This window comes from Cyprinodon tularosa, unplaced genomic scaffold (genome assembly GCF_016077235.1).
Source record: "Cyprinodon tularosa strain WSP-4 unplaced genomic scaffold, ASM1607723v1 ctg176, whole genome shotgun sequence".
Taxonomy (NCBI): Eukaryota; Metazoa; Chordata; class Actinopteri; order Cyprinodontiformes; family Cyprinodontidae; genus Cyprinodon; species Cyprinodon tularosa.
In genome coordinates, this window is record NW_024038582.1 from 27,069 (window position 1) to 43,184 (window position 16,116).

At 39.9% G+C, this 16,116-nt stretch overlaps 1 protein-coding gene across 1 annotated transcript; it reads right to left on the bottom strand.

The window, feature by feature from the left end:
- Positions 1-3,486: 3,486 nt before the first annotated feature.
- Positions 3,487-9,476, bottom strand: LOC119781403. The gene is made up of 6 exons (XM_038281835.1): positions 9,158-9,476; positions 9,023-9,085; positions 8,835-8,939; positions 8,708-8,749; positions 8,320-8,448; positions 3,487-3,815 (listed from the first exon to the last, which is right to left on the bottom strand). The coding sequence occupies exons 1-6, from the start codon at positions 9,438-9,440 to the stop codon at positions 3,535-3,537; spliced, it is 903 nt and encodes a 300-aa protein (XP_038137763.1). The 5' UTR covers positions 9,441-9,476; the 3' UTR covers positions 3,487-3,534.
- Positions 9,477-16,116: the final 6,640 nt, after the last annotated feature.

Consider the following 16,116-nt stretch of genomic DNA (forward strand, 5'->3'; position numbering starts at 1 on the left):
GTTGAGCTTTTTACCTTTTATACACAATGTAATGTGTTCAAAATTGGGTCTTGTTTTACCTTTTCTTTTTTTGCATGTTAACCTCATTCACTGTGATAAAGCGAATAAAGTTAACCCTGAATAGCTTTCAGATTTATACACGCACTGATGTAATATAGTGATGAGAGAGAGAATGGCTTTATGTCACCAGAGTCATGAGAAGAAAAGATAAACTCCAGAAGATGCAACTTCTCCATATGACTATATTTGTTAATTCATTAGGACCCACCCATCAGTACATTGTTGCTTCGGTATAATGTACGGGGGTTGCACAGTGGTGCAGTTGGTAGCACTGTTGCCTTGCAGCAGCGGGTTTGATTCCTGGCCTGGGGACATTTCTTCCTGTGCATGCATAGGTTCTCTCCGGATAATCCGGCTTCCTTGCACAGTCCAAAATTAATGTCTGTTAGGTTAAATGCCGTCTCTAAATTGTCCTTAGGTGTGAGCCTGTATGTGCATGGTTGTGTACTGCGTAACTGACAGAACAAGCAGGAGAAGATTGATGGTATTTTTGTACTGCAGTTTGACTGGATGGAGGTCTGGACCATTACAGCTTTTTTATCATTTCTGTCGCAGCCAATATGTAATAGGTTTAAGCCATTGTTGTGTTGACTTATAACTTTGGCCAAGGTGCAGCTGTCATTTTTTCACCTAAAGCTATTCAGTTATACAGAAAAGATCATGGAGATTTTACCAACAAATAGCCCATGTAGGCACTAGGGGTGTAAATAATAATCGTTTTGTATCGATGCATCGATCCAACAGCCGACGATCCGATGCATCGACACGTCTGCAAGAGAATCGATTCATGTTTTTTTTTTTCCTCTGGTCTATTTTTATCCATTTGCTCCTGGGCGTAATTCTCGCTCCCGTGCTGCAGTGGCGCTAAACCTATTTTGCCCTCCTACCTCGCTTCCTGGTTATCCTGCTGCAGCTGTGTGTTGCAGTAAGCTTGACACAGACATTTTTAAATTATGCTCAATATTGAAGCGTGGTCTGTGCTACACACTGTGGGTCTAGATACGGCCGAGGCGCAGAGGAAGTGGGGGCGAGTTTAGTCCGACGACGGAGGGACATGAGGGCCAAAAAGAGCGGAGATCCAGGTGGAAAAAGGGTCTCAGCGTTCTTACGCACCTCACTCTTCTAGCGGGTCAAACTTCATGAGTTGTTTTCCACAATTTCGGTCATAAAAACAAAACAAGCTGGCCTCCTTTCTGCGGCACTGTTTGCGGTCAGCTACAATTTGGGAGAGGTGCAGCGGAGCGTCTCTCAAGGGTGCGGGGACGTCTGGAGCCGAGGTATTGCACTGCACTCATTGCACTGATTTTCTGCAGTATTTTTGCAGTATTTTTTTGATGCAACTTTTCTACTTCTGTTATTTGCTGTTGTTTCTAAAACAAAAATGCATAACGATATTACAGCTTTCATTGATTTATTTCCAACTTGAAACTTTGTTTAGCCTGTAAGGTGTGTAAAAAAAACCAAAAAAAAAAAAACAATTAATCGATTAATCGAATCGAATCAAATCGAATCGTGGTGTATTCTTGAGTATCGAAAATAATCGAATCGTTGGGTCAGGAAATCGATACTGAATCGAATTGCCATGATGGATGAGATTTACACCCCTAGTAGGCACTCTACCACTGCAGGCCTCAGAAAAGTTTACATTAAGTCTTTGCCAGCCTCTGCTTTGCCATACATGGTGATTGCATATCATGGTCTTTATACTCCTTTTTGCTTGCAGTGACATCAACAGATTGCCACCACCAACAAGCATATCCTCCTATTTATAAAAATCTTAGCTCACCCAAAAAACCTTGTTCCATGCAGGGATTAATAGTTTTCACTCCTATTCCTCGGGTGGCAATTATGCAATTCTATTTGCTATAGACTGCTAAAACACAAGAGAAGGAAATAACTAAAATGCAGAAATGTAAATCTGGAAACAGTAAAAAATGTAAGGGTTGTATTTCACAGGGATCCCCTGGCAAACTGGTTGACAGGTACAAATACCCTGTAATGGGTATTTACGATTACAAAAACAGACCCCATCACCTGGACGGACACCTGCATCGCATCTGTAGTAATCTGATTGGTTCTAACCTGATGAGGCTGACCTTGTTAATTCTGCCAATGAAACCGAGTTGTACCAGCACTGTATCAAACTGATACACCATTTACAGTATACATCGTAACATTCTGGCTGGCCAGGCTAAAAAAACAAGTGTAGTGCAAGAACAGCAATAAGCAAAGTAGCTTTGATAAACAAAACAGAAAATAAATTTTACAAAAAGCCATATTATTAAAGGAACTAGAGATAGGATTTCTAAATGAGACTCCAGAAGCTGCGGGTAAATGCAGCTACCAGCCAAACTAGCACAGGAGCGTACAGAAACATGGACAGGACTTATTCACAACACTGCATTGATGATGCTGTAACCCTGTTTGAAGCATGCTGGTTTACTACAAGACCACCATGATTATATTTTAAGACAGCAACAAGCACCATGTTAAGTAACAAAGTAACTGTCTGAAACAACACTACTACTGAAAGAACCAGGACTTCCTGTATCATAACTGTTGGGAGGGTACATGCAGCATCACATCTGTAGGACTGTGTTGGAATTTTGACCCCTGAATTGCAGTGTATTATGCAGCACACAGCCTATTAAAGGCAACGGAGATTTAGGTGGGTGGCCTTGTTTGTTTAAAATAAACTGCACATGCATGTGTATTCATTCACAATCCCTGCTCTTAGTGCCCTTTAAATAACAAAAAAAAATGTTCTTCATGTTCTTAGGTTTATGCTGATGTTCTTCTTGTTTTTTAGGGGAAGTGATGGTCTAGTGGGTAGAGGTCTGAGTTCAACTCCCACAGACTGCCAATCTAGGTCCCTGAGCAAGAACTTTAACCCCATACTGCCCCTCGGCGCCACACAATGGCAGCCCACTGCTCCCTAAGGGAATGGATTAAGTGCAGATATGAATTTCTCCAGTGTGAGATCAAAAAGTCAAATTATTATTATTATTAAAAAAATAATTCATTAATACATTAATTGTATTAATACAATAATACAATACAATAATACAAGTGTAACGATTATTCTTCTACCGTTAAAGATCTCAGGTTGTTCTTCAGTAATTTGAGTCAGGAAAAGCCCTTCTTTGTATATTCAATAGTCAAAGTGAGAGCTCAAGATTTGTGTTTAAATCAGATCTCCTTTTGAGAGAGGTAAGAGAGTAAATAAGGTAATCTCTGCTTTAGGATAACTAGAAGGTTTTCCTTCTCTGATGCCAGCACAGCCTCATCATTATCAGACTATCCAAAGATCTCCCTCACTCAATCTTTACTTTCACCCATGCCTTATACTCTTTCTTTATTTATAGTGTTTTTTCTGCTTTTAAACTTCAACTTTACTGCTTTAAGGCACCAGCCAGAAATCCACAATTAAATTTCTTTTCAATAAATGTTTATTGATTCTTATACAAATTTGATCTACAAGGCAAAGAGGAGAAATCCACTAAAGGTTGATCTGTGATAGGTGTCATCCCAGATATCACCACCTAACTGTATAGCAACTACGTCATTGATCTCTAGCTGCAACACAACTCCGTTGGACACGTTGTCTTCTCGATAGATATCATGAACACGGTCCCCTGATAAAACAATGGGATCCTCATTCTTGACAAGTCGCATTGCTAGAAAATTATTGACAGAAGCAAGATGGCCAGTGAATATGAAGTAATACACTCCCCTTATTGGTGCTGTGAAGTAACCTGAAACACCAGAATGACAAAGCAGTTAGCTTATCCTCGCCTTTTTCCCTTCCAATATAGAAAAGCAAATAACTAAGGAACTGTAAGCCTAAATTACATGTATGATAAGTCATTCTAATTTCCTTTGAGTTTCTAAAAATATCATTGAAAATAGTGTGACTGAAACACAGCTGAAACAGCAGCAGTTAAAACATGACTCATGCTTGTCTTTTTTTCTTCTCGAAAATATCAGGACTTTTTTTAATAGCAGTAACAAACACATGCTTGAGAATAGGCATGCGTGTTGTTTTATATTTATTCTGCATTATGTCAACTACAACTGCAGAAAATTTTAGACCTCTAACTATAACAGTTCCAGAGCTATGGGACACAATGGAGCATTTTGATGGCCACTAAACATTTTTTGAAACAAATACTTTTTCCAACTTCCCATCTAATTATCTAACACTGTGCAATGATCCAGTCACAAATATGTTTGTGAGGGTTTATGTCGGGCTATACATATCTGGGCTGCACTATTCAAATTATCCATGTTTCACCTCGTTTTAAAGGTAGTACCACTGGCTAGAAAGCCAAACATTGTGTGTTGACTTAACTAATAGCAGCCATAGCTACTATATCTTTATTAATTGTGCACATGGTTTCTGAGTCATTCCATAGAAATGGCACATTTTGAGTCCCTCTCACCTCTTAAGGGGTATTTCATCTATTGGATCACTAAACTTTATATTTTAACAGCTTTACATTTAGACTGAAATATACCATTTAATACAGTATGAAAAAATATTTTAAATTCTATCTTTTTTATGAGAAATAATGCAGTTTTTTCATTTGACCCCCCTATTTTGTCATGTCCCTCATGGCAATGATGAAAGTTTCCTTTGAAAATACCTAAATAAACTATTTAAAAAGTCAATAAATTTTTACATCAATGTAAACATATTTTTGTGCTCTTTAGTTGTTGATGTTTCTGTTTTTCTAAATTAATCATTAAATATTAATTTAAAGTGACATTACTTCTGTCCCTGAGCAACCGCTCAACCCCGTTATACAAATGATCTCACCCCCATAAAAAGAATGGTATGATCCACAGCTGCATATACATCAGGACGTGACATCACTGAAGTCTTTTGAACAACTGGACCACAGAGGCAGGCAAGGTGCTCCCCTATTTTCCTCTAATTTGGTAATTTATCTTGTGATACTGTGGTCGTCAAACTAAATGACTCAACACCGTAACATTAAAAAATTATAAAAAAATCTACTTCTTACAAAAACCTTTTTTATTTCAATAATATATGCAAATTCTGAATTTCATGCATGCCATGTGCTCTCTTTCTTGTATTCACTACATTGAGAAGAAGCCATTTTGTGCAAAAATCTCAACCCCGTCACACTCAACACCGTTATGTGTTTGATTGTAACGGGGTTGTGATAGTGTGATGGGGTTGAGATTTTAATACTTTGGTTGTTAAGTTATTCAATTACTTAGATTGATTATTACTATATTCAATCAATATTTTTATACTGTTAGCATGCTGAATGTGATTTATGTTCCATGTTAAGCTGTGAGTAAGGTGGCACCAACAATAGCAGTAGAAAGGCAGAGGAAATATCGGGAACGCCTTGAAGCTGATCCTGAAAGGAGGGAGAGATACCTGCAGAGTGAGCGTGAGAGATGGAGAAAGAATGTAGAGCCAGGGAAGAAGAAACCAATTCAAGAACTGAGTGAAAGAGAACAGCGCAAGAAAAGAAAAATGTGGAGAGCAGCTTACCACAGGAGCAAGGAGAGGAAAGAAGTGATCAAGAACGTTCACTTTGGAGCTTCACATCAAGAGGCCAACCTTCATATGGGTGTGTTGTATGTTGGTGGACACCCAGAGCCTGTGTGCTTCAGCACCATCTCCCCCAGCAGGCATAAAGGCCCTCCAGCAATATGGCAGCATTTAAATCCTGTGCTGGATTACCTCAAGCCCAACCTCCACATGTGTCTGTGCTGCACTTTTCAAGTGATGGACCTTGTACCCAGTACAAACAACGAGGCAACTTCTACCTTTTCTCCACAGAACTTGACAAAAGAGGATTCAAGGCTGGGTCTTGGAATTTTTTTGAGGCTAGTCACGGAAAAGGAGCGCCAGATGGTGTTGGGGGGGCCTTAAAAAGGGGAGCTGACAAGATGGTGGCAAAGGGCCGTGACATCCCAGATGCAGAAGAGTTATTCAGAGCCTTGTCTGAAACAAACACAAGTGTCAAGTTGTTCTTTGTGAAAAGTGAAGATGTCGAAGAAGCAATGGAGAAACTGCCAAAGCAGATACCAGCTGTTCCCACAACAATGAGAATTCATCAGGTCATTACTCTGGCTCCAGGAGAACTGATGGCTCGTGATGCAAGTTCGGTCATGATCCAGATTTCATGACCATAGGTGAGGGTAGGAACGTAGACCGACCGGGAAATTGAGAGCTTTGCCTTTTCGCTCAGCTCTCTCTTCACCACGACAGACCGGTGCAGCGTCCGCATTATTGCAGCAGCCGCACCGATCCGTCTATCAATCTCCCGCTTCATTCTTCCCTCACTCGTGAACAGGACCCCAAGATACTTGAACTCCTCCACTTGAGGCAAGGACTCTCCTCCAACCTGAAGGGGACAAGCCACCTTTTTCCGGTCGAGAACCATGGCCTCGGATTTGGAGGAGCTGATTCTCATCCCGGCCGCTTCACACTCGGCTGCGAACCGCCCCAGCGCACGCTGTAGGTCTTGGCAGGAAGGAGACAGCAGAACTACGTCATCCGCAAAAAGCAGGGACGAGATCCGCTGTTCCCCAAACCAGACCCCCTCCGGTCCTTGGCTGCGCCTAGAAATCCTGTCCATAAAAGTTATGAACAGGACCGGTGACAGAGGGCAGCCCTGTCGGAGTCCAACATGCACTGGGAACAGGTCCGACTTAGTGCCGGCAATGCGAACCAGACTCCTGCTCCGCTTGTACAGAGAACGGATGGCCCCTAATAAAGGGCCCCCGACTCCATACTCCTGGAGCACCCCCCACAGGGCAGCACGAGGGTCACGGCCGAATGCCTTAACGGTCGCCACCTTAACGTGGTGGAGGGGTTTCAGTGCCTGGGTGATCCCAGAGGCTATGTTGTCGGGGGCTAAATGCCCCTGGAAGGGTCTCCCAAGGCTCTGGGTGACAGGTCAGACGAAGAGCGGTTCAAAAACCCTTATGACGAGGACTAAAATGAGGCACGTGACGTCGCCCGGTACAGCGGAGCCGTGACCCCACCCTGGAGCCAGGCCTGGGGTTGGGGTTCGTCGGGGAGCGCCTGGTGGTCGGGTTCTTCCTCGCGGGACCCGGCCGGGCCCAGCCCGAAGGAGCGACGCGAGGCCATCCCCCAGTGGGCCCACCACCTGCAGGGGGAACCATGAGGGAACGGTGCAAAGGGGATTGGGCGGCAGCCAGAGGCGGAGACCTCGGCGACCTGATCCGCGGGCGCTTAAACTGGCTCTGGGGACGTGGAATGTCACCTCACCTCATATTCTATTGTTGTTATTATGCCGTTTTGTTTTGTTCTTGTTGTTGTTGTTGTTTTTGGGTTTATATTAAAGCTCAATTCAATAGCAATTTAGCTGGTGTCTTTGCTATGGTTAAAAAATAAATGCCAACAGAAAGTCCTAAACACTGAAATAAACAAAGAAAATCGTATTTGTCCCTTCAACCCTGTTACCATCTTCAACCCTGTTATGTTAGTCTCAACCCCGTCACACCTATATTTTCACATATTATTTTTTTTAAATGTTGATAAAATAATTTAATGTCTATTGACTTTTGTTTCAAATATAAAGAGCTATCATTTGAAATTGATTTTGATTACAATTCTTGAGTTAAACTGAATTTCTGAAGAAAAATGAGTGAGTGATTTCACCAATTTGTAACATTTCAGCATATAAGAAAGCATAAAGTGTTATTTTACGTAATTTTTCTTTTTGAAATGATTGAATTAGGATGGGGGACTTCTGATTAATGTGAAAATGTTTATTTCTTTCTAAATTCATTTTATAATAACATTCAGAAAGGCCTCAAAGTGTCCGTAACGGGGTTGAGGAATTAAGGTGAACACATCTTAAAGTACTGATCAATACTAAAAGAAAATTAATGCCTGAGATGGGAAAATATGTTTTTCGGATAGTTAAATATATCCCTAAATATGTGGGATATACATAGAAACAATACTATTGGGTAAAAAAATTGAAAATGTCGAAGTCCAATTTTACCCATTCTCATGGAATGACTCTTCTATAAAATGAACTTGGCAGTTGAACTGTGGAGAGTCTAAGCTTTCTAAAGATGTATAACATGTCTATATTGGTAAAAGTTTAAGCAGTGTTATTTTCAAGTGAACTGCTGTCTTAAATTTTAGTATTGAAAATGGTGCGCCGGCGAACCTGGTGAGAGTTAAGACATTAAATCTTTTTTTAAAGAATTCACAAAAAAAAAATCCAATTAACGTACCTGTGACTGGGCTGTAGTGATTTCCAATGTTTGTGAAGACATTTTTGAAAACAAGGGTCATATATTCTAAGTTGACTGTGTTTCCTTCACCGGAATCCAGAAGAGAAGTAGAAAAGGCCACTTTGCTTACTGCAATAAAGTTTTTGAAAATATCAGAAAGTTAACTTTGCCTTAAAAAATTCATAAATACTTACAAAATTACACTTACTTATAAATTCTTACAATGAGAAAGAACACTCTCTGCCAATCAGTTTTTTTTTAGAATATTGATTATTAACACGCCACATAATTAAACATAAAAGCTGATCTGGTAAAGTTTGTGAAAAAATGACTGTTCACTTTAAGATGGTTCAAAGTAACTACAATAATAAGAAAAAAACTATTTTACCATTGTTGGTCATTTGTAGCTCTTGCAGTGCCAAATCTTGATCTAAAAACAAAATAAAAATGTATTAATTACTTTAATTAATTAATTGAAAAAACCATGTACCAAATGTAAAGTACCTAAACGTTACCTTCCTGTTTCTCCTGAAGCTCTTCCACATGAGCTATGTGTATTAATAGTCGTTCTTCTACGATGTTGAGTTTCTGCTGAATTAATTTTATCTCTGCACCTTGAGCTTCAGTGAAAGACATTTGACGATAAATGTTCACAAGTAAAAGATTTAACCCAAAAATCTTTCAGTTGAGGTCCAGCAGGTACCTTCTTTCTCCGTCTGCATTTCTTCGATAAGAGTCTCTGCTGCAGTCAGCCTGTCGTTCATCACTGCAAAACGAAGATACATTGAAACATAGGAACTTGTGTATTTTCATGCGTTCCAACTTCATAGTACATAACCTGTAATCTCCTTCTGCTGGACCTGAAACAGGCTGTCAAATTCTGCAAGTTTTGCTGAGAGAAGCCTTAGCTCTATTCCTTGTACAACCACCAAATCTCGTAGGATTCTCAGCTCCTCCCAGATGTCCAAATGAAGCTCCTGCACATCTTGATTTTTCTCTAACCTGTTGAACTGATTCCCCGATACATCCTCACCACTGATAAAACTGTGACTGCTGAGTTCTTGTGCATTGCACAGAATGTAGTGCGGCACAATGAAGAAAAAGGCTAAGAAAGCTTTCATGATTAACCATAGGATAAGTGGGTTTGTTGCCGTCTCTCTGCTTTCACAGTAAATGCAATGGATCTAATGCAGGTTATATATATTAGTGATGTCAAGGCCAAATGTACCAACATCTGTGTGAAATAGTACACCTGTTGCTTAGGGTAAGAGACCAAGTAGTAGTGGTGTAAAGATTTTTCACTTAAAAACACATAATGATAGTCGATTATTTTTAAAGAAATTAAATGTCATAAAGTTATGAAAAAAAGCAAGGCAAATTAATTATAATGAAGGCACATTAAAATAATAATAATATTCCAGCAGCTTGCTTTGCCTAACAAACACATTTATGCTGGAGTATTTAAAACCTTTCAAATATTATAATTTATAATTTAGCTAAATATAATTTAGCTATTTCTTCAAAATTAAACAGAATGTTAAACATTTTTGAAACACAATCCCAGTCATTATCGGTTTTCAAAAACTAAAGGAATGCACTTGCAGAAAAAAGACAATTGCTTCTTGTTTCGTGAGATTTTCATAACAACTAGTACTATAAGGTATGAATGATGTTTTGAAGAGTACTCAGTATGACGTTCACAGAAAGGAAAAAAATTGTTGATACCATTTTATAAAACAAAAAATATTTTCCTCATGTGCACATTGTGATAAGATCTATTATAAAGGGGCTTGTGGCGTTAAATGTTCACTGATTTCTGTTCAGTTCTCATAGTAGACAAAGTTAAGTCTTCACCTCTTTGTAGGCCCTCTTGTTTCCATCTGACGACCAAGGATACGCTATGTTTCTCAGCTGGCTCCGTCTAATTTGGTAAATATAAAATATAAAATGGTAAATCTACCCCTTACAGCAGCAGGGGTTACCATTAGGCAAAACTAGGCAGTTGCCTAGGGCTCCAAGTTTCTAGGGGCCACAAAAACCTCCTTTTACATTTATGGTTAATACAGGTATTACTCAGTTGTGCACACTATTTATGTTTTTGATAAAAATCCATTTTCTAAAAAGTAATCTGAATGCTTATAATATTAAGTGTCTCCAGTTCTTTCATGTGTGCAACATTTATTAATTGCCTTTCCTGTACAATGCTGAGATTCTGCTGATTTATTTTTAGCTCTGCAACTTAAGAAAAATGTTAATCCCTTTATTGACCCACAAAGGGGAAATTCGCTCTCTGCATTTTTACTCTGCCTCTTTGGGGAGCAGTGGGCTGCCATTGCGTGGTGCCCGGGAAGCAGTGTGGGGTTAAGGGTTTTTGCTTAGTACTTGCAACTTTCTAAGAGCATGAGCGCACTGCTCTAACCCACTAGCTCAACACTCCCCCGCAGCTGAAATAATTAAAATTTAATTGTACATTTTCAGTCTATGATCCCAAAAATCCTTCAGATGGTCCCTTCTGTCTCTATCCTCATTTCTTCAATCAGAGTCTCTGTATATGTATGTATATGTAGTACATTTCAATGTCCTCCTTGTGAACCTGCACCTCACTTCAGCTCTGCTCCCTGCACCACCATCAAATCTACCAGATTTCTCAGCTTCTCCCAGATCTCTGACTTAAGGTTCGGTACCTTTTCATTTTACCCTGAGCTGGACATCAGAGTATCAGTATCAGAGAGATAAGAATACAGTACATCCTTACCATTGACAAAGCTTTTATTGTTGTGTTTTTGGACCCTGTAAAGATTACAGATCGACAGACTAAGGAGGAAAGTTAAAAAGGCTTTCATAACAACATGAAGAGGAGAGGATCAATGGGCCTTTTTTCTGTATTTCTGCTTGTGCTGCAATCATATTCTAATGGTTGCAATACATCAGTTGCACCAAGACCAAATATATCAAAGTACTGTGAAAAGGCACATATGTAACTCAGGGTACTGGGCATAGGTAATCAGAATTATGGGATCTCCTTTAGTCTGATAGCTCTCACTAAAATACAGTGCAGCCAATCTGCCCTTGAAAATCATTTCATTGCAAATAGTGTGACTTATTCAGTCTCACTAAATCCAGCATTTCTGTGAACCCCTCAAAGGTTTCCTCTAGAACATCTGTGAACAAGCAGCTTCATAAGTCAAGCCAGTATCCCTGGTCAGGAATACTACCCTCAACAATTCAACATTCAGGCTACGGAGAGCATGATGTATAGATGCAGGGGTGTAGCTATGAAGAGGGACAACGGAAAACAGACAGACATTTTTGAAAGAATATTTATGCAATTAACAAAGCAAACATGTGAAACAATTTACCCTGGTCAAATGTGACAGACATTTTGTATTTTGACCTAAATGCAAAGCACCATTGTGTATTTGGCAGATGACTAGCTATAATTATCACCCAGAAGAACAAAGCATCTATAACATGGTGGTAGCCTTGTCATCCTGAGGGAAGCTTTTTAGTGCATAAATATGTAAAATGGTAGAAGTTGATGAGAAGACAGATGGAGGAAAAGCTGGGAGAAAAGCTGTCAGAACTTGAAAAATATTTCAAACTGACTAGAGTTAAGGTAGATTGATTTGAAGTGAATAATATGTATGTATTAGAAAGGCCGGACCTAGAATAAACAGAAAATCTGTCATGAACAAATTTTTTTTGTTACCAACAATATTGGATGGATTGAGTTGGATTAAGCTTTGGCCATGTTTAATGTCTTAATGTGCAATACTCCAAAAGACATGGATCTCTAACTGCAGTAGGAGGTGCGTCTTTATAGTGTTGACTTACAGGAGCAGAATAGAAAATTGTGGCACATTTTAAAAAACTTAGTAAATTACAATATTCCTTTCACTGCACAATGCTGCAACTTTTTATGCTCACAAAGAATCGAAATATGATACCATAGCAATATTTGTCAGGTTTACATTTAATGTGTTTTGTATCATATTTTGGTGGTTAATAGGCATTTACATCAGCTCACCTATTTAAAGGAAAAATAAATAAAAAATTAAATGATGAAGAATACAGTAACTATAAGATTTTCCCAAAACTAGTAAATTATTCAGTTTTATTAAAAAAATAAATTTCAAGTTTAAAATGTTATCACAAGATCTGCAGGCAGGTAGCTGCTGGCTCCAGATCAATGTTTAGAAAGCTCTTGCTCAATTTAATCCAGCACAGGAGTCATGGAAAAAGTTCTGGCTTTCCAGACGGAAAATGTGACCTAATTCACAGAGGTAAAGACTTTTCTGTTTGGAATAACATGTAAGCAGATGAGGCAAAGATAAGAGTTGTTTGGCCACAGAAACAGCTGATTTGTTCACTAGAACCTCACTCTTACTTTAACATAACCGGGTAAATAAAGCTGAAGTTGACAGTTTTTGTTTAGACTAAGACTTAGAAAGATTTATTTTGTATACAATTTGGTTTAAAACAGCTCTAGAAAATTTCATTTTTTATAGTGCAGCCTTGAAAACGGTAATAAATACATTTTAAAAAAGAAATATAAATATATGACTGTATATTTACAGTTCTAACAATTTTTTTCATATATATAAATAAAATAACCCATTTTACACAACATTCAGCAGTCTAATGGTAGTTGGGAAGAAACTGTTATATAAGCCTCTTCCCAGAGCGAAGCAGGGAGAATAGTCCATGGTGGGGGTGTGAGTGGTCATTTATAATGTTACGGGCCCGGGGCACGCAGCGCTGAGTTGAAATTTCTTCAATGGAGGGAAGAGGAGCCCCGATGATCTTCTCTGCTGTTCTTGCCTCTCTTATCACCTTCTTCCAGTCTGAGGCACTGCAGCCTCCACACCACACAGTGAGACAGCTGGTCAGAACGCTCTCTATGGTGCTTCTATAGAACGTGGTGAGGATGGGTGGGGGCAAATGGGCTCTCCTCATCATCTGGTTCTTCCTGAAGTCCAAGATGATCTTCTTTGTCTTCTCCGCGTTCAGGATCAGGCTGTTATCTTTGCACCATTCCACCAGCTGCTCCACCTCCTCTCTGTAGTTCAGGTCGTTGTCATCTCTGATGAGGCCCACCACCGTAGTGTCTTCTGCAAACTTCACAATGTGATTGGTGGTGAACCTGGGGACACAGTCATGTGTCATCAGGGTGAACAGCAGGGGGCTTAGGGCGCAGCCCTGAGGGGAGCCTGTGCTTAGGATGATGACATCAGAGGTGTTCTGTCCGACCCGGACTGACTGAGGTCTGTTGGTGAGGAGGTCTTACAGCCAGTTGCAGAGCAATGTATTGAAGCCCAGCTGTTCCAGTTTGCCCATCAGATTCTGTGGGATGATGGTGTTGAAAGCTGAACTTAAGTCCAGGAACAGCATCCGCACGTGGGTATTCTTCTCCTCCAGGTGTGCCAAGCTCAAGTGGAGAGCAGCAGAGATGGCGTCCTCAATGGAGCGGTTTTGTCGATAGGTGAACTGGAACGGGTCAAATGTTGGCGGCAGACTGGAGATGATGTGTTCTTTAACCAGCCTTTGAAGCACTTCATCATGATGGGTGTCAGTGCGACAGGCCGGTAATCATAGAGTGAGTTGACCTGAGGCTTCTTTGGGACTGGAATAATGGTGGCAGACTTGAAGCATGCTGGCACTATGGATTGGTCCAGCGAGGTGTTAAAGATGTCTGTGAGGACACCAGCCAGCTGATCTGCACACTCCTTATACACCTGCCCAGGTATGTTATCAGGCCTCCTCCCTGTGGTGTGGAACAGCTTTCACTGCTGAAGTGCTGTTTAGTGCCTGAAACCTTCCAAAGAAGGGCTTATATAGAGGGATAAGCATAACTGGGAGATGATCTGCTGACCTGGGGGCTGCTCTGAATGCATATTTGATGTTAGAGTAAACCAGGTCTAAAGTGTTTTCACCCCGAGTTGCAAAGTCCCCATGTTAGTAAAAATGATGGAGAACAGTCTTCATGTTAGCCTTGTTAAAATCCCTAGCAATGAGGAAAACACCCTGCAGATTGGAGTTCAGAGATAGCCTGGTATTATTATAAATACGTGAGTCACTAACCTGGTTTGACAGTTCAGTCTGTGCCCAGAGAATGAGGATGATTCCAGCTGGTCGGCTAACAAGAAAACTGCCAGAGAGTTCCAGACACTGAAGCCTGAAGGCCGTAGAATACACAAGAGATCAGATCTGAGCTGATGAAAGAAGGCAGGATAATACTCGGGGCGAAACAAATATTTCGAAGACAGGCCAAGTAAACAAATCAGACAGGGGCAGGCAGTCTCAAAGGTTAAAATACAGAAACGGATCAGAATCACATTCAGAATACTATAGAAACGTTAGGGAACTCTCAACACCAAAGGCTAAAGAATAATCTGGCACTGATGGCTGGGACGAATGAGTTTAAATAGAAGCAGGAGCAGGTGGATCAGATGAGCAGTGGATGAAAACTGTGCAGAGATAGACAGGTGAATGAAATGAGCACTCAAGCCAATATTATGACATTGGGTGTACATACTTTAAGCTATTGCACACAGCTTTAAAAAAAAGTTACCTGAACGCAAAACAAAAATATAGTCCTAGTGAAGACAAAGAGGAACACTATCTTTTCATAAATATTTGGCTAAATGTTCATACATGATTGCAACACTGCCAAAAGCACTGTGGTATAGTATGGTTGCCAGGCCCTTTAGTGGTGCTGTGACATTGCCATAAAACACACCAAAACCAACAGCAAAACAGATGGTAAGTAAACAGGGCAAAAACAGTGCAAAGGTGTGCATGACTGTTACAGAGAGAAACGGATTAATGATGCCATTGCTTAGAAAAATGCTTGGCTTACATAAACACACAATGTCAAAGTGCTATTTCCTTGTAAGGTATAATGAAACAATTTATGTACATTCCAATCAAATAAATTAGAGGATTAATTAAGAAACTGAAAACCTGCAAATAATAAAAGGAAAAAAATATTAGTCCAGTGAAAATTTTGATTATTTTATACAACTTCAAGCTTTCTATTTACAATTCTTTCCAGAGAAGAGATTTGGAACAAACACTTTAAAAACCACTTTCCAATTTATACACTACTGTTCAAAAGTTTGGGGTCACTTTTCAATAAAGATAACTTTAAACTAGTCTTAACTTTAAAGAAATACACTATATACATTGCTAACGTGGTAAATGACTATTCTAGATGCAAATGTCTGCTTTTTGGTGCAATATCTACATAGGTGTATAGAGGCCCATTTCCAGCAACTATCACTCCAGTGTTCTGTTGGTACAATGTGTTTGTTCATTGGCTCAGAAGGCTAATTGATGATTAGAAAACCCTTGTGCAATCATGTTCACACATCTGAAATCAGTTTAGCTCGTTACAGAAGCTACAAAACTGACCTTCCTTTCAGCAGATTGAGTTTCTAGAGCATCACATTTGTGGGGTCAATTAAACGCTCAAAATGGCCAGAAAAAGAGAACTTTCATCTGAAACTCGACAGTATATTACTGTATTGTTCTTAGAAAAGAAGGCTATTCCATGCGAGAAATTGCTAAGAAATTGAAGATTTCCTACAACGGTGTGTACTACTCCCTTCAGAATGCAGCACAAAAAGGCTCTAACCAGAATAGAAAAAGAAGTGGGAGGCCGCGTTGCACAACTGAGCAAGAAGATAAATACATTAGAGTCTCTAGTTTGAGAAACAGACGCCTCACAGGTCCCCAACTGGCATCTTCATTAAATAGTACCCGCAAAACACCAGTGTCAACACTACAGTAAAGAGG